The 18,965-nt window shown below is 38.8% G+C and overlaps 1 protein-coding gene across 1 annotated transcript; it reads right to left on the reverse strand.

Annotated features, from left to right (window-relative positions):
- Window positions 1-12,514: 12,514 nt before the first annotated feature.
- Window positions 12,515-18,699, reverse strand: tspan31 (tetraspanin 31). The gene is made up of 6 exons (XM_069660016.1): window positions 18,541-18,699; window positions 16,052-16,219; window positions 15,365-15,445; window positions 15,110-15,250; window positions 14,659-14,769; window positions 12,515-14,245 (listed from the first exon to the last, which is right to left on the reverse strand). Exons 1-6 carry the CDS (start codon window positions 18,601-18,603, stop codon window positions 14,171-14,173), a joined length of 639 nt encoding a protein of 212 aa, XP_069516117.1. The 5' UTR covers window positions 18,604-18,699; the 3' UTR covers window positions 12,515-14,170.
- Window positions 18,700-18,965: the final 266 nt, after the last annotated feature.

An 18,965-nucleotide genomic window follows, 5' to 3' on the forward strand; every position in this document is an offset into this window, starting at 1 on the left:
TTTTCTCCATTGTACAGCCCCCCTCAATTCCACTACATCGTGTTTTCCCCAGTGAGGGGCCACCCTTTATTACACAGCATCCCACTTTCTCCACTGGCAGGACGTGCAAGAGGGCACTGGATGGCATTTTTCCATTGTAAAGGTAACCATTAGTACACTGCAACATGGGGGCACCAGTGGCTCTGTTATTTAGGACTGTAAATACTGTGTACCTCTGGGGTACAGTGCTGGGACAGTTACAATGAGTTAATTGCTCTGACCATATCGGGGTTGGGTATTGGCATTATTAAGCGTAATACAGTTTCTTTATGACATTTAGTTTTAGTGCCACATCAGTGCCTGGCCTCATGTTACCTTATACTGTATAATGATCCCAGTGAGTTTCAGGTATGGAGGTATACACATTTTACATTTAGGATAAGGAGGGCAAAGGCTTTCAGTGGATGGTTCTGTAACTTAGTAAAACTACAGCTCTCTACTTGTTTGCTTGTTCTTTACTTGTGTCTTAATTTTGAGCAATTCATACATTTCAGAGAAAAAACTTAAGCTTTTTACTACAACACCTTAATTTAACAGCTGCAGTAACGTTATGTTTAAGACCTCAGTGTTTTAAATACAATGCATTGTTATACTGTAGATTAAACTACCAATCAGTACACAAAGAAGACCAACCTTAACCAACTATAACAGTAAAAAGTTACTTATCAATAACACATTAGTATAAATAATCCATTCAATAGTCCATCAATCCATTATCTATAGGCGGGGTTACACCTTGGACAGGTAGCCAGTCAATCACAGGGTTGACACACAGAGACAGACAACCTTTCCCGCTCCCATTCACACCTACGGGCAATTTAGAGTCATCAATGAACCTAACGAGCATGTCTTTGGACTGTGGGAGGAAGCCGAAGTACCCGGAGAGAACCCAAACACATGCACGGGGAGAACATACAAACTCCACACAGAAAGGCCCCCCATGAAACAGGAACCAGGAGCCTTCTACAGGTAGGTCCATAAATATTTGGACAATGACACTATTTTCATCATTTTGGCTCTGTACACCACCACAATGGAATGAGACCCCCTTTTTAAGGGACCAAAGGTAATTGGACAATTGGCTCCTCAGCTGTTCCATGGCCAGGTGTGTCTTATTCCCTCGTTATTCCATTTGCACAAAGCAGATCTGAAGTTAATATCTATTGTTGTATTTGCATTTGGAATCTGTTGCTGTCAACTCTCAATATGAAGTCCAGAGAGCTGTCAATGTTGGTGAAGCAAGCCATCATTAGGATGAAAAATCAGAACAAACCCATCAGAGATAGCAAAAACATTAGGTGTGGCCAAATCAACTGTTTGGTGCATTCTTAAAAAGAAAGAACACCAAAAGACCGGGAAGACCACGGAAAACAACTGTTGTGAATTCTTTCCCTGGTGAAGCTGAAGAACACTCTCCAGGAGGAAAGTGTATCTGTGTCAAAGTCGACAATCAAGAGACGACTTCACCAGAGTAAATACAGAGGGTTCATCAGAAGATGTAAACCATAGGTGAGCCTTTAAAACAGGAAGGCCAGATCAGTTTGCCAAAAAAACCATCTTGAAGCCTGTAAAGTTCTGGAACAACATCATGTGGACAGATGAGACAAAGATCAACTTGTACCAGATGATAGGATGAGAAGAGTACGAAGAAGGGAAGGAACTGCTCATGATCCAAAGCATACTTCGTCATCAGTGAAGCATGGTGGTGGCAGTGTTATGGCGTGGGCACGTATGGCTGCCAATGGAACCGGTTCCCTCGTCTTTATTGATGATGTGCCTGCTGACAAAAGCAGCAGGATGAATTCTGAAGTGTTTCGAGCAGTATCATCTGCTCATATTCAGCCAAATGCTTCAAAACTCGTTGGACGGAGCTTCACAGTGCAGATGGACAATGACCCAAAGAATACAATGAAAGCAACCAAAGAGTTTTTAAAGACAAAGAAGTGGGATGTTCTGCAATGGCCAAGTCAATCACCTGAGCTGAATCCAGCAGAGCATGCATTTCACTTGCTGAAGACAAAACTGAAGGGACACTGCCCAAAGAACAAGCAGGAACTGAGGACAGTTGCAGTAGAGGCCTGGCAGAGCATCACCAGGGCTGAAACCCAGCGTCTGGTGATGTCTATGGGTTCCAGACTTCAGGCTGTCAGTGACTGCAAAGGATTTGCAACCAAATATTAAAAATGACAGTTTGATTTATGATTATATTACTTTGTCCAATTACTTTTGGTCCCTTAAAAAGGGGGTACCATTTATAAGATCTGTTGTAATTCTTTAACCGTTCACCTGATTTGGATGTAAATACCCTCAAATTAAAGCTGAAAGTCTGCACTTATTTATTTCAGTCCCATTGTGGTGGTGTACAGAGCGTCATTGTCCAAATATCTATGGACCTAATCTTGTAATCTTTATTAGGATTTGATGCAGAACTTTTACTTTGAATGCAGTAGTTTTTCACCATAAAAACGCTACTTTTACTTCATCAACACTTTGGCATACCCCTTCTACCACGTGTTCTATTGGTTTGCTATCTGCCGAGATCTTGAGGTGAGGTATCAGGGATGTGGAGGGAGTTGGATCGGGACATACCTCACCTTGTACTCAAGCGATAATGCTGAGACTGAGCAGCACTGCAGCCAACATCTACCTGCACTGTGCGCAATACTCTCACTGAAGGTTCAGCCTCCAGCGTCACCGTGTCAGGCCTGAAGCTGTAAACAGCAGAGGAGAGAAACGTCTCACCGGCGTTTATCAGCACGACGAGACAAGCTAATTAGGGAAACATAAGAGGCAGGGGTCAGAGGTCACTTTAATCTGCAGTTTACACCGAAGAGGCTGCCTTATTGCCTCTCTCTCTCTCTCTCTCTTTTCTCACACTCTTCATTCTCCTACATAGCAACACTTCCCACAAAATCCCCTGTCACATTGATCCTGATTGATTTTTCACACTCTGCTTGTTACAGATATGGATTTATTTCAAGCATAACACTTGATTTGAGATGCAGTGCCATACCTCGGCTATCATGCCACATATACGACACTGTACCTTATGGGCTGTGTTCAGCTGTTTGTAATGATTAAGCAGGGGGCCGTGAGAGATACCTAATTATTTGTCTATAGACTTTTGACCAACATAAGAGCAGGTCAACAAGCTCTTCTGCTCACATCGTTATTATGCAAAGCAGTCACAATTAATGACCTAAAAAACAAACACGAAATATATTTATCTTTCAGGACTAACACACACGATTCGACCAACACACATTAGCATTCTTACACACTATAGGAATAAAGTGTTCTGCGAGTGTGCGCGATGTATGAATATATGATGGCACATTGTGTGGGAGGTTATTTTATGATGATTCGGTGTTGGGGGAGGGCTGGTGGTAAATGCTAATGAGGTGATCATTTTAAAAGTCTGAATGTTGGAACATCCTGCGTTTTATTCCTATTTATAAAGATGAAGATTTTATGTCTGCCCACCAGGAAGTCACATTTATGTTTAATGTACTGAAAACCTGCCGCTCTCACCTCATCCTGTGCCTTTCTGTTCCCTTTTCTTCCTCCATTTCCTCTAAGTGCTTTAAAAGCATTTTATTTATTTCCCTCATCGTCTACAGCATCGGTTCCCTTTTTGTCGGTTGTAGGCATTTCATATGTGCTAAAATAACACTTATTGACACCACCTGTTGTGTTGTAAATCTGTTCCAACTGGATGTTATTTAAAACTATTAAGAAAGTGTTGTTACAGTACTGTTTTAATATATTTGAATTGTTGAGTGTTAAGGTTCCTTGGGCCAAGTTTGCATTTGTTCTACTTTCACTGTCAAAACTGGATATTTCAAACATTTATCTTTTACATGTAATTATTTAGTTATGTTCATTACATTTAGATTCCAACTGTTTATAGGCCGACAAGTGTTACACCTTCTCCATTAGTTTAAGCTCATTTCTACTGTTTCAACTTTGAACTATTTGAACTGTTTTTTTCAGATTTAAGATTTTAAATAAAGCTTTTGTCTTATTACCTTATTATATAGGACAGTTGAAGAAGGACAGGAAATATGGGTGGAGAGTTGGGGATGACATGTATCGTGGACTGTAGTCTCTGAACATGGAGCGCCTGCTCTACCAACTGAGCTAAACCATCGCCCCAACTATTCGAACTGTTCATACATTAGCCCACTATTGGCCAGGTGTATTTAAACAGTTCATCACTTTTAGCCAATTATTTCCACCATTTCTAAAAGCTTCCTATTTGACGATTTATACGTTTCTCTTAGCTGACATCATGAAGTGTTTTTCCAATAGTTTAAGCTAGCTCTTTGAATATTATATATATATGTATTATTTTAAGCTAAATATTTCAACAACTTGTCCATTACTTCATGTTTCCTTTTTGAACAGTTAATCAATAACTTTAAGCTAACTCTTTAAACTGTTTACCTATTACTTTTAGCTAGGCCAACTATTTGATTATATATTACTTTAAACTGTTTATTCATTACTCTTGGCGACCTATTATTCGAACTGTTATTCATTGATTTAAACTGATTACATATTACGTTTAGCTAACTGTATCCATTACCTGTAGCAACCTAACTGACCTGTTTATTCATTACATATCTGATTCTCCACGAGGCTTCAAGCTAACTATTTTAAGCTACCCTTAGCTACATATTCTACCAATTTATCCGTTGCCCTTGGCTACCTATATCAACTGATACTCAACTACTTACAGCAATCAATTTAAAGTAGGGATGCACGATATTATCGGCATGTTATCGGTATCGGCCGATATTGGCTTAAAAATTAACTATCGGACATCGGCCAACATGCCGATATCCGCCGATATAATTAACTGATAAAATAATGGGCTGCTGCATACTTGATTAAATGCCCAACCTCGGCACAATGTCCCCGGCACGATGAAGACCTGCGCGGCGCAGCGTGATGACGTCACGTGTGTCTACCTGCAGCATGAGAGAGTCAGAAGCCAAAATGTCCGTGGTGTGGAAGTTTTTCAAAGTGTCCGAAATAGATAGCAAAACTGCTCTTTGCAATGACTGCTCAGCTTCGGTGATGCGAGGAGGAGCCAAGGCAAAGTCTTTCAACACTACAAACTTGATTAACCATCTCCAGACCCGTCACCCCGACCGTTGTAACAAATGTGATAAGAGTATCACCATTATACTGTACGCTAATTCCAATACAGAAGAGAGTTGATGATCTCTGCAATTAGGTGTGCGGGAAAAAAATATCGGTATCGGTAATCGGCTAAATGAGTTGTAAAATATCAGCATATCAGATATCGGCAAAAAATCCAATATCGTGCATCCCTAATTTAAAGTGTATAAACATTACTTTAAACCAACTATTTCAATCATAACTGAACCCGAATGAGAGTACGCAGCGAGTTACAGAAGCTATAGTGTACAGGAAATTACGTCATGATATGTTCTCTATAAAAAACGGAGGGGGCGGATTTCAGTAAAAATGGTCACTTGGATTACGCCTTACACTGTCCCTGTGCCATGATGTTAGAAGAAAGCAATAACTCTGATTCCCAAAACCTGATAATTAGGCTTTTTTAAAGAGATACCCTTGTGAGGTTTGAGACTGTTTTTGCATGCTGTAATCATCCCATCATCCCAACATGCTCCCAGTGTAAGCTATGGGGGATAATATGAGCAAAAAAACATTATATTTCAGCCAAAATATGAGGCCATCTGATTTAGACAAATAAGCTAAACCTGAAACAGTCCAGGAGAAATACTTAAGGGAATAATATACTAAAAGATAGGAACTTTGAGCAATATGCAATGAATGTGAGGTATTAACATTGACATGAGTAAATAAAAAACCTATATATGGGATAATTGGGCCAATTTCATTTTAAAATTGGCTCATGGTTGATTTATTTGTTTGTAAATATATCTTAATGTTCCTTAACAAAGGGTTGCACACAACATGATAGTTGTATTCTCTCTGTTACACAAGAAAAACTATTTTTTAGTACGGAGGATGAGTAGAGTCTTGGAGCCCGAGGGAAGAAGTTGCACTGTAGTCTGATGATACAGCATCAGATACTGTATCTCTTGCCAGACGGCAGCAGGGTGAACAGGCTGTTGCAGGGGTGGGCATTGTCTTTTAATATCCTTTATAGGAGGATTATTTACTTCCTGTTTTGTGTCTCTCATTATATACAGAAAAAAAACTTGAGGACTTAATGAGGCAACGAGGCTCTCATTCATTTTAACCATTCAGCAAAATGAGGCTTTTCTGACTCTTCCCATAATTGGAAACAATCCTTGAGGCGGCAGAAAATCCTGCCAGAGCAAGTTCAAATTCTTGTTTAGATAACACCACTGAGAAATAGACAAGAATAAATGCATCAACGTACATGTGGGCATGTGAATGTTGTTTTAAGAGCCTTGCAACCTACAGTTCAACTCCCTTGTTAAGGAGAAGGTAAATACCACTTTAAGACTTGAGCGCTCTGAATAACTCCCCGCATCACCTGTATTGCCCTTCCCTCTGAGGGATAACAACATGCATCCCCGCTCTGTTTCATTATTGATAGGCCATATTGACCTGTTTGTCTCTCCTCACTGATGAGAATGATTTGCCTTCCTGTTTGTCCTCGCAGAGCTGTGAGAAGAATCTAGATTCAGATACAGACCCATTACAACCACACGGGTTCATCCCTCACTGTCCTGCTCCCCCTGTCAGAGGAAACTCCAGCTGCTGATAGGATGCAGCTGGGTGTAACTACTGGAGAGAGAAATGTCCAGTGTCCATAAGGGAATTAATGACCAGTACAAATGGAAAACGTCAGTGGTGGAATGAATCTAAGCACATTTAGATACTTTTGTTTAGTATTTACAGTTTCCTTATAACCCATCTACACTACAGTACAGTGGGAAATATTGTACTTTTTAGTCAATAACATGTATGTTTGCCTTGATTTTACATCCAAAATATAAAATCCTAATTGAATATGATACATTACTATAAATTAAAGGTCCTTTAAGCTTAAAGTCAAGCTGAAACAGCATTTCGAGAGTATCTAGCTTCTGTATCGTGACGTATTTCCGAGTGAAACAGGACGTGCAGGCGGGACATATCATTAGAGGGATTTGATTTGATCGTTGAGAAGTGGGCGTAGACAGACGTTCTCCACAGCGCAGTAGCTAGCTAACTGACCGAACATTGTTGGTGCTCTGCGGCTAAATGTTGCAGATTGATTGGGTGAAATTGGTTGGTTCTAACTTACGTAAGCACACAGGATTTTTTTTTTTTCAGGAAGAAAAAATGATCGAATTTTGATATAAGAATACGAAGAAATTGATTTTTTTGGCCTATATTGTCAAACAGATGCACAATATTAGCGAGGATGTGATCTAAAAGGATTAAAATTACATTTTTTATTTCACCTCGACTTGAAGATTTTCCCTAAAAAAAGAGGTAGGCTTTAAACTTGACTGTATAGCATAAAACAAGTTGTTAGAGTTTCAATAACAATTATCAAAATACAATATTAAAGAGGTTGCTGATGAATCTGTAGAGAATTATCACTTGAATGCTGAGCTCTCCTCGGCTTGCAGAGTTTTACACTGAGTTTAACCCCCAACCTTTCTGTTTCCATTGACCCTCAAAACTTTTGTTTTGCAGGCAAATAGTTTCAGAGGAATAAATAGGCAGCTGTTTGCAGGTCAACCTTTCAACATATCAACTCGCACATATCAGAAGTAGCACTCCCAATTTGGTTGTACTCTCCCTTGTACAATGACAGTATAGGCTTTCAATTCAAAAGAATTATATGTAAATGCGTACACAACTTTTCCTGCCACCTCCAAGTGGCCAAATAAGCTATTGCAGCTTTATAAATTAAACCAGTAGTTTGTAACCCTTTTAGCCTTCGACGCCTTGTATAGAAACAGTGTCTCAATCTCCTTCTTGTTTCAGATGTTCATACGTTTTTGGCAATTAGAGGTCAAATTACTTAATATATAATTAAAAGCCTGGTTTAAGGAAAATTAAAAATCCTTCAAATCAGGACGCCTCAAATTTCTCTTAAGACCCTAAGGAAGGACCCAACCCTTAGATTAGGGACAGTAGCAGAAACAGCGAATTGGAATTAGGGGAGCTATAGGGGGTGGATAGTTAGTAGCAGGGGCAAGATTTTTGACAAAACAAACACTAACATCTACTATAATAACTACTACAGAAAATGTTCCAATTATATAATTATATAATCTAGAAAAATATTAAACTATGCTGGGTATACAACTGAAATACACAATACTGAATGCACAAAGCAGGCGCAAATCATTCCAAGCATTATAATTAAAGTAAACATATGCAAACAAAAATCAACAACAGCGACCACAAACATTCACAATCCTTATCATAGTCACCTATGGATTTCCAAAATCCTTCAGTTGTAAACAAAAACAATAACAGCGCTGGCTGTTAAATATGTTAAATATGGCAGCAATACACGTCTCCTGCTAGCTAGCAGCTGCCTGCTAGCTTTAGCTAACGTTAGCCCGAGGCACACAGCAGTTGACAGAAGTAGCTTACTTTCAGCTCACAATGCAAACTTACAGTTTTGATGCTGTTCGTTCTTCTTCCTCCATCTGTGGCAATACACATTAGCATCCTCATGCTGGAAATAGCGGTCAGTGATCATCGCCATCAACATCATCCACTCTCCCTCATTTCTTACCAATAACTAAAGCAGTGCGGTCGATAATCAGCTGATTAGCACAAACTTTTTGTACTTCACCGAATCGTTTCAACGCTTGAAGTAACTCCTCAACTAGAAACTGTTAGCGTAATGTTTACTTATGTTGTCGCATATTAAATCAAACTTGCAACAACACGAACAAACCAATCAAATCGCACAACAAGCGGCAAAGGTCAACGGCCAAGCGTCACTGGAACGTCATTGCGTCATTACGACCCTGCTAGCCCCTCCCTCCTGCCGCCGTTAGCCTGATCCCTAGATTGTAAAACTAACGCCATCTCAACAAACTACAACAGTAAAATGCAAGTAATACACTGATGCACAAGTATCTAACAATGTAATGATAATATATCAGTCTCAGGTCTGAGTCATGTTTTTGCATAATGAGTAGTTTTACTAAAGAAGAAGACAAGATTGTACAAGATTGAATTTTTTGTATGTTGAAATGCAGAAATCATCTATCAAAAATCCTATAGTGTATTTGTTTAAACTTGATAATGCCAGGTATATATTGCTAATTTAATCTGCCTATAACAGAGGTTTTTAGGCCTAATTTGGAACAAAATTTCTATTTTAAAGTTGGAAATACACAAACTAATTCAATACCACTGCAGAAAATATCAAGACATCTTAACTGCAACCTTTTCTTGAGTGACATTCCTCTTGTACTACTATCAAAGGTATATTGTGCATAATTTAAACTTAAACTTACAATTAAGATTCAGTTGTTTTTTCTTTTCTTATAAAGCTAAATAAAATATTCCAATATCGCTGTTAGTAATGCGTTCTAAACTCCTCCAGTAGCTTTTAAATGGTTTTTACTTGTAATATATTTTGACAGTGTTTAAAGTAAAAGGTCTGATTTCTTCTGCCTCTTTCCCCCACTGAAAATAGGCCTACTAAAGGAACCAGTTTATCAGTCCCCACTGATCTGAATGCTGCATTATCCTGCCCCCCTGCTGAAAAGCTATATAATTAGTCCTGCCTATAGGACGAGCCCTTGTAAAAGCCATTCATCACTGCGCTGTGATATAATGGACCAAATGTTTTAAGATCCTGCCTTCATGTGCTTGCAGAGTCCATGCTATATCTGTAAGAGGACAGATGGCCGTCCCTGTTGGTGTGATTCTCCACAGCTTCTCCCAGCTAATACACCCGGCATATGGACATGCATCACAGGGTGGGGACTGGCAGCCGGCCCTCAGGAGAGCACGCTGACAGGATAGGGGACTCGATATGTGGTGCAGTTTCCAAAATCCTTCTTTCCAAAAAGCCTCCGGAAACACTCAAGACCCAAAACCCTTAGCAGGCACATTTCACTTACATAAATGTTCCTGCGTCTCAGGAAAACGAAGCTGCAGGTGCTCCTCTGCAGGGTGCACCAACGCCAGAGATTAGGTCACGCCTTTAACAGAGGGGGGGCAGCGGTGATGGTGACAGTCTGCCATGGGCCATTAAGACGAGGGCAGAGAGGCAGTTTATCCTCATTTAGGACAACCTTGGTTGAAAGGTATCAGGATAATTTCCTCGTGTGTTGTCTCTATTCCCTTATCAGAGTGCACTTGAGCTCTCCTTCTGCTCCCCCCTCCCCTCCCCAGCCCTGCCCACCCCCACATTACTGGACCCAGCCCAGCAGAGGGGATTAATGGCCTTCTGATGGAGTATCACAGGGATTCACAACCTGCTAGTGCTCGAGTAAATTCATTTTACAGCTGCCACGTGGATGCAATCAATGTGTAAGGTAATAGTTACAGGAGCAAGCAGACATTGTGTAGAGATTCCTTGCTTGTCTTGAGGTATTTACCATGTCAGAGCAAGCCTGACATAACAGCCATTGTGACCAAGAGCAATGATGGGAGAAGAACAGGAGCTGCACAGACTCTATACCGCCATCATGTGGAGAAAGGTGTCCTCTTCATCACACCTGAGCTCTGTTTCTCCTCTCTGACAAAAAAAAGCTTCAAAGTGAACCTTAAAGAAATGCAAAAGCAACATCATACTTTTGTATTGCTCTTCACTACTCAAAGCATCATGGATCACTGTTTAATGTGCAGGAATAAAAACAATGTACACTCATGTACAGGAAACAGTTGCTATATTGTACATACATTTGTATATTCATGCAAAGTATATATTTATATTTCTCTGTAAAGATATATTTATATGAAGCTTTTTACATTTTTAGACAAAGATATTTTTATAACATTTCTAACATACATGTCAATGATAGGCTTTAACATACTCAGTCAAACATGTTTTATATATATATAATAATCACAATATTTTGATGCAACTCGGGTCTTCATCACAGTTGGGTAATTAAAAAAAAACAAAGAATAAGTAATGAAAATGTTCAGATTGACTTCTCAGGTGATTTTTTTAATAAAGAAAATAAAGAAAATATTCATTCTACGAAGACCCATGTGGAATGGAAACTTTGTGCTAATAAAATATAATAATAATAACAACGATGATGATAATAATAATAATAATGAAAACTTTATTTACTGTATAAAGCACCTTAAAAAATAAGAGTTTGCAAAGTACTTTGACAAATAAACAATAAACAGGAAGCTCAGTGGGCAACAGACTAGAACCCAAACAACATGGCCAACACAGCCAGACAACCTGAAGGTACAGTCAATATGAAATAAAATAAATTACTAATATAAAAAAGAGATTGAAAAGAAAAAGTTAAAAAGACAATAAAGAGACACTATATATATATGTTTGTGGAGTTGTGTGCGGGCTAGTCTTTGTGCATTGATGCTGTTGTCCTGATTGCCCTGATGTGCGTATAACTGCCCTCTTTAACCCTAGAAGACCCAGTGCTGCAAAATTACATGTTTAGCTGTTATCTTTATATGTTTTTTTTTCTTTGAATACCACATTAACACAGTCAGTGGGGCTTATTCTTCATCCTCACAGTGTTGTTGGATTGAAAGTTAGTTTTTAATTTACACAACCTGGAAGTTTTTCCACAAGCTCATCTCACCTTGTTAAATGTCTGGATTTGTGAGGATTAAAGTAAAATGGCTTTTATTTCTTATTTAATCATTACAAAGTCCAGAACATTTAGATATTTCGTTTTTGTGGAAAACGTTAATCAAATTTGATTTTGAGGTTGTCACAGTCTCTTAGTGGTCGTCAATATAGCATGTGCGCTTTGATTCCTCACATGGTTAAATATGGAAAATTGTGCTAAAATTGATAACATTTCTTTGATGATTCACTATAAATAAGTTGTTTAAGTTCTCTCCTTAACAAACTGGAGCTTATTCTATAGTCTATATTTGGGTCTTACAGGGTTTAATTGGAACAAACCTCCACTACATTTTAAAAGGAGCATAAATAACATCAGTTTAAAAAACGATTAAGAACCACAATTATCAAAAGAGAGGGTACACATGACACTCTGTGTGGGAGGATTCTATATGAATTTTTGGGGCAATTTTTTGATAAAGCTAAGCTAATGAACTGTTAAATTGTGCTTTAACAATTTAAAGTTGTTTTGGTGAGAGAGCAGGATTTTTTGTTGAGGTTGTCTACTGATGATGCTTGAATGTCTTGATTTTTTTTGGACACCGGGAAGAATAACTGTTACTGATATACCTCTTTGTAAATGAATGAACAAATAAATTACAAACCATCCAAGGTGCATTTTTAAAAAGACAAGATAGATTACGATATTAACACATTGAAATAATGACTCATGGGAAACACTTTCCAATTTGAGGTTTTATTATTTGGAAAATTAAGTCTCAAAAATTCAAGATACATTGGAATAACAAGTGCACACAAAGTCAAAGAAGTGAGGTGTAATAATATATGGCATAATTATGCTTAAGATCTCTCATGTTTGTTTTACACCAGCGAGAACTCCAAATCAGCAGCAGGAAATCCACATCAGCCAAAAGTTGACAGGTTCAAGTAAGACATGAAATTACAGTTAGTGTTAGTCCTTTAAGTTAAAAGCAGTTCAAAAAGAGAAAACACGTCTTAAAAAGAGAGAATTAATAAGCAGTGATTTATCAACAGGAAATGTCAAACATCGAGCGAGGCATCAAAATGATATCATCAGAACTACAACATAACTTTAGCCTTAATGTGCATCATCAAACTTAAATTAAATAGATCCTGAAAATATTTAACAAGTCTTTACAAAGCTTTTTTTTTAACACTGATGAACGAAAAAAGAGCGGATGGCAACAGAGAACAGAATAATTACACAATATTATTCTTAAAAAAAAGAAAAACATTTTCACAATTAACACTATTTAAACAAAACTGGGTTTGCGATACGCAGTTTTTTGCCAAATTTACCCAAATATTTTAAATCAAACAGAGATTTTTTTTTCTTTTCATGATTTTCTTTCCAGTTTCACAGGAGGTAATGATAACGTACCTGAATCCACTTCGCTACGACCAGAACCTATACTAAGTAACATCACTGTGCGACACAAAGGAACATATTAAATACAGGAAGGGTGGATTATTGTGCAGGCAAACCTCCCCACTAGAGGGATAACTACATGGCAAACTCACCGAGAATGATCTCCAAAAGATTATGTACAACATCAAGGCTGCAGTCCACTGGCATCCTAATATCTCAGACTGTTAAAAAGTTAGTTGGCTCAGTTACAGTTCATAAATATTTGAACCCGAACAACAAGCAACGACATTACCTAAAGTCTATTCTTCTTGTTTCCTAATCCTGTTTAATCCTGGCGTTTGTGGCATGTGAAAAAAAAACATTTACATACAGTTCAAAAACTACTTTACACCACATGTCCCGAATTTCTTTTCCCCCTCAGCTGACTCATAGTGGACATGTTTAGGTACACAGTTCTACACATCACCGATAGCACTGACCAGAGGAGTATATTTGTGGCACTACATTAGAGACGAGAGGAAATTTCAAGGTGCATACAGGTTATTAGTTGGACACGGCACAGTCATTTAGTTGGCGTGTGGAATGAAATCAACAAAGAGGCTGTTTGTCTGTGCAGGCGCAGGACACATGCAGAGATGTCTCATCGCTCGTTACATAGTCGGGAACTAGCAGGAAATCTGGTACTCAAATCAAGGCTGGGTCAACATACCAACAAGCCACACTTCTTGGTATAACAGCTTTTCCTTTCATACATAAGTATCCAGTCTTCCAGTTTCAGCTCTGGCAAACATTCTGGACAGGTTGTTGAAGCTTCTCAAGTCTCAGGTGAATTTGTGTGTGTTTTGTTTCTCAGTGTGTGTCAGGTGCTGCGTGCGCTCGTCCATTCTGTGTTGTCGTGTTGTATGCCTCTAGATGTGCGTGATTCTATGTGTAACAGTGTGTTTGAAACTGATTCTACAGCGCTGCTCTGCGTGCATGGGGACAGACTATAGGAAAGCACTTGGGTTTGCGCGTGGATCCTTCTGGTTCCTGTAGCGCACAGCCAGCCAGACCCCCAGGATCTGTTTGAAGAGACATTAAAAGAGATGAAGTGTGGCACGGCAAAATGTATCCACACGTCATTACAAGATATGTGGTGTCAGGAGCTCGGGAACATGTCCAGGGATGCCAGCTCGTGTCACTAGCACAATTTTGAATCTGCTGTCTGTTCAAATTTATTAAAGTTCGACTCAATTCAAAACATTTACTTCCCCCTGCAACTAAGTCCACAGATTGCACTTCAAAATGAATGATTTCCAATTTTAAGTGCTTGTGTTATCAGGACCAGAGGAGAAGCGAGAAAACTGCCAATCCTGTAATAAGTGGATGATCTTGAGTCTGGTTATCACCCACAATTAAACCATATTCAAAATTATTAGAATGATTTAATGAGTGATTAAATCATTGAAGTGTTTTTCGGAAAGTGAAAACTCACCTCTGTGAAGCTGAAGAAGAGTCCGACGCCCCCGAGGATCTTCAGAGCCTCGGTTGCATGATCCAGCATCTTCAGCCCGCAGGTGTAGCAAAAATTTTTCTGTTTGCACAACTGGAGTGAAAGAGACAAAAAAAGGCCTCTAGTCTTCAGCGGTATGAGTCAACAGTTTGTCAGAAAAAGCAGTATTAGATACCAAAATCTATTCTGAGAACGACAGAAAGTGGCCCATTTCTACCTCTGAAATGCTTATGGGACTTATATTCAGTGGGAGATATTGTATAACTGGAAATATGCCGTCATCCAGCAATATTCATCTATGGAGTCAGCGAAGAGTTACAAAACAAGACGATATATATTCTGAATGAAACAGAAACATTCTGCAGCTGCGTTATTAAAGCAGATTAACTCTGCTGATGGATGTACAATGAAAAATTAGATATAGAAAACTTACAGCGGGGCAGTTTTGCACGTCCAGTTCAAACTGTACTTGACTGGAGGTGCCGTTGAGCAGCCCGCAGCAGTTCAGCTGAATCTCCAGGTCCATCTTTGTCTTGTTTTGTAACATTCCCCAAGTAGAGTTCAGGAGTGTCTCCTAAAGAAGCAATTCGGCAGGTAAAATGAAGCGGATTTCTTGTAAGAAGTCACAAAAATTAATCGGAATAATTTATGCAGATATAAATATGTTTTGGTGAATAAGTTTGCTCACCTGCTGCCCGCGGTTCATTGCCAAGCAGGAACAGGAAACTCCAAATTGGAACAGGAAAACGATGAAAAGAATGACCATGTACTGGGAGCAGGGGGTCAAAGAAACAACAGAGCAAAAAGACACACAACAACATTTTCAAATCACCACCGCCCCTGTATATTTAACTTCTACTTTAACTGAGTAGAAATACAATATTTATTTATTAGGGACACTAAATTATTCGTCAATATTAAACTAACAAATTGTATCGGTATATATGCATATTGGCTTTCATATTGTCCTATATTTACCCATTTGATATGTTCAATTGTTGTTCATACACCACGGAGCAGACAAGATTATTGAGTAAATAGGATATGGAGGCCTTAGACTGTCCAGCAGAAGATGATCTAACTCACAATAATGTGACAAGAAAGAAGCATCGAATACGACTCAGGAATTATATTTTTACAGTATTGCAATTTGAAACACATCTTCTGCTTTGTTCACAACATTTTAGCCTTTTCTAGCCTCAGGTGTGCATATATCTCTACTGTAAACATACAAAATAAATATCCGATTATCTTATCAGTATCAGCTGTAAGAAGCAGGTAAATATTGGGAATCAGAATTGGCTAAAAAACTCTGAAAATGACCAAATAATAATCTGTAAAACTGTGCATGAATGCCAACGAGGGGAAAGGATACGAAGAACAGCATGACTTGGTGGTGGTGCATAGCTCCGATAAGACCTACGATGGCGATGAGCAGCAGGAAGACGCCCACTGCGATGACACCTCCGATGATGTGGATGCTCGACACCAAGCCGAACCCCTTCCCCCATGCTGCTACTCCTATCAGCAGCAGCCCCACCAGCTGAAGGGAGCAGAGGGAAGAAGGTAAACCAGAGTGAGTGCGATGGAAGTGAGCTGGTCATATGTGGTCATGGTACACAGCTTTGACTACACCAGGGATCCTATAATAACTAGTCGGGTCTTTGGGAGCTCTGTTTCAAGTAAAAGTGTGTGCCAAAAAACATGAAGTGTTGCAACAGTCAGAGAGAAAGACACCACTTCCCTAACGTTAGGGTTTAATGTTTTCACAGCTCTTCATGTGGCTCTGGGTCATAAGACTGCTGGCCTCATGACATTCTTTTACTGTTTTTGATTATCTGAAACAAAAGAAAAACACTGAATTCGTTCTTATATTTGGTCGCATTTTGTGTTTATTTAACTGATTTCTTTCAACAGAATGTAAACACTAACTCCCTCTGCTGTTTGTCTGTGTTGCCAACACTGGTCTTACTTGTTTTCTGTAACATCAGTGGCTTAAAATAATAATCATGTCCATTTATCTTTCATAGGAACTGACAAAACATTACAGAATTCATATTGTGCTGCCACATCTGACCCAGAAAGGATCATCTGTTCTTGAAGGGACTATTTGTTCCAGTTGCCTCTCTATGTACAGTACGTCCTGATTCACTACAGCAGCATCGCAGTCGTGACAGTTACAGTGACTCAGCTGCCAACATGACTTGTGGCATGTGCACATGTTCCAAAGTTTTCTGATTGGGTAGGTCGTGTCTCAAGTGTTTCTCTCAGCAGTGAGGCCGAGGACAGAAGGCTCCCAGTGTGTCGCAATAACTACACAATGCCTGGTATACTCCCACAGCTTTCACAATGTGCACTCCTGGTAGACTTTATTCATTAGTGTAGCAGGTAAGCAAGGGGTAGTAACACAAACACAATCTTGAAGCGTTTGAATCAATACTCAATTATATGTTAGTTATGACTAACCCAAACATTATGACCTATGTCTCTAAAAAATTATATGGAAAGCATATATGACTCACAAACTTCTGTTACTGCCGTTATAAAACTTTATAACCTGAATAAAAAAAAGTATCACAAACAACATTTAACCTTTATGAGGATATTGTACAAACCTAAAACCCCGATGGAGGTTTATAACCACATCAACTACAACTAAAATGTATTACCATCACTGATTTTTTTTAAGTAATCATACAGTCTAAAAATTAAAAGATAAAGTGAAAAGAAAAAAACAAAACACTAAATTTCAGTCCACGAAAGGCAGAATATTAGAAACACACTTCATAAAATGCACTCCAGCACAACACATGTTCTTCTTACTACCACAATAACAAACATGAGGAAGAATTATTAACAAACTAACACCAGGGTAAAAAACGTCAGTGATTCTGGGCAAAAGTGATCACAGTGACTGAATGAGCAAAGTAAGTTTTTTAGTATACACCCTGTTATTATCATGTAATATCACTGCACCAAATGATATTTTAACCAGGCTGTCTACATGTACATCATGTATATAAAGCATCTTGTTTTCATAACCTGTAGTAGTCATACTTATCTAAGTGTGTGTGTGTGTGTGTGTGTGTGTGTGTATGTATATGTGTGCACGTATGTATACTGTATAAAAACTTGTTTGTATGTTAACTCAGGTAAGGCTGTACTAAGATTAGTGCCGCGGTGTTATTTTTGTCACATATATGAAAGAGATACATTCAAGACACTACATATCAATATAGCACCATGAACCACAACCCTGCTCAAAATAATCTCAGTCACTAAAGACCTGAGGCTGAATATTTAGTTTAGAAATGTAACGTTTACATATTTGGATCAACAGAAGCACATCTGTGTTAGCAAGTATAACCCGGTTTAACCTGGAGCTGAAGCTAGCGTGTTGACTACAACAGCTCACATGACTGCAACAAAGAAGGAAACAGAAACATGAGCTGAAAACATCTTGTTGTGACAAGCCTGAGCGACCGATAAGACAGAGGATGTGGCTGATAAACCATTCAAGCGTGTCAATTTTAGTTTAGGTCAGCTGGCCTCCCAGCTAACGGTAACATAGCTTCAATACTCATAATAGCGCTAGCTAAGGTTAGCTAAAACGCTAAGAACAGTACTTTCTACACTTCTATCTTTTTACACTACAAATGTCAAACTCTACTATTTACGTAATGTAGGAAATAGTCCATACCAACTATCATCTGCGAAGTGAAAACAGAGGCATGTGAAGCAAAAAACGAAATCATTAACATTTAGCGGCTAGCTCCGCTTACACCAGTTCATTCAGAAGCTAGCCAACCTAAGCTAATGTAGCTAGCTGAAAACTTAGCATGATGATCCATTTTGTACACTCACCATGTATACCACATTAAGGGAACACAGGGCATTTTTGGAACAGGTGAAACCGCCACAGACCATATTCGAAACGCTTCAAACCGACTGAGTCAGACAAACTCAAAGAAGACTATTTATTTTAAATCGCTGGCTCTCCGGAGCGCTAACGTCTGGACACAAATGTTTTTGGTCAGCGAAGAGGGCGTATTTGATGACGTCAGCACCATATTTCACGTCAGTGTGTCAACCAACGTCATCTGTGTGGGATAAAGCAAATCGACCGACAAAATTCTTCTGAATTTCAAATAATTAGTGAACTGAAAAGGATTTGAACAGACAAAAACATTTTTGTGTTTTTTCTACTTTGTATATTTTTTTTTCATTTGGTATTGAGTTCCACTTTCTAAGCCAAAATGTTTTAAGAAAATAAACATGACTGTTAAAGT

Source organism: Semicossyphus pulcher, unplaced genomic scaffold (assembly GCF_022749685.1).
Source record: "Semicossyphus pulcher isolate SPU_LCO1_2020_fin unplaced genomic scaffold, fSemPul1.0.p SCAF_13, whole genome shotgun sequence".
In the NCBI taxonomy this organism is placed as follows: Eukaryota; Metazoa; Chordata; class Actinopteri; order Labriformes; family Labridae; genus Semicossyphus; species Semicossyphus pulcher.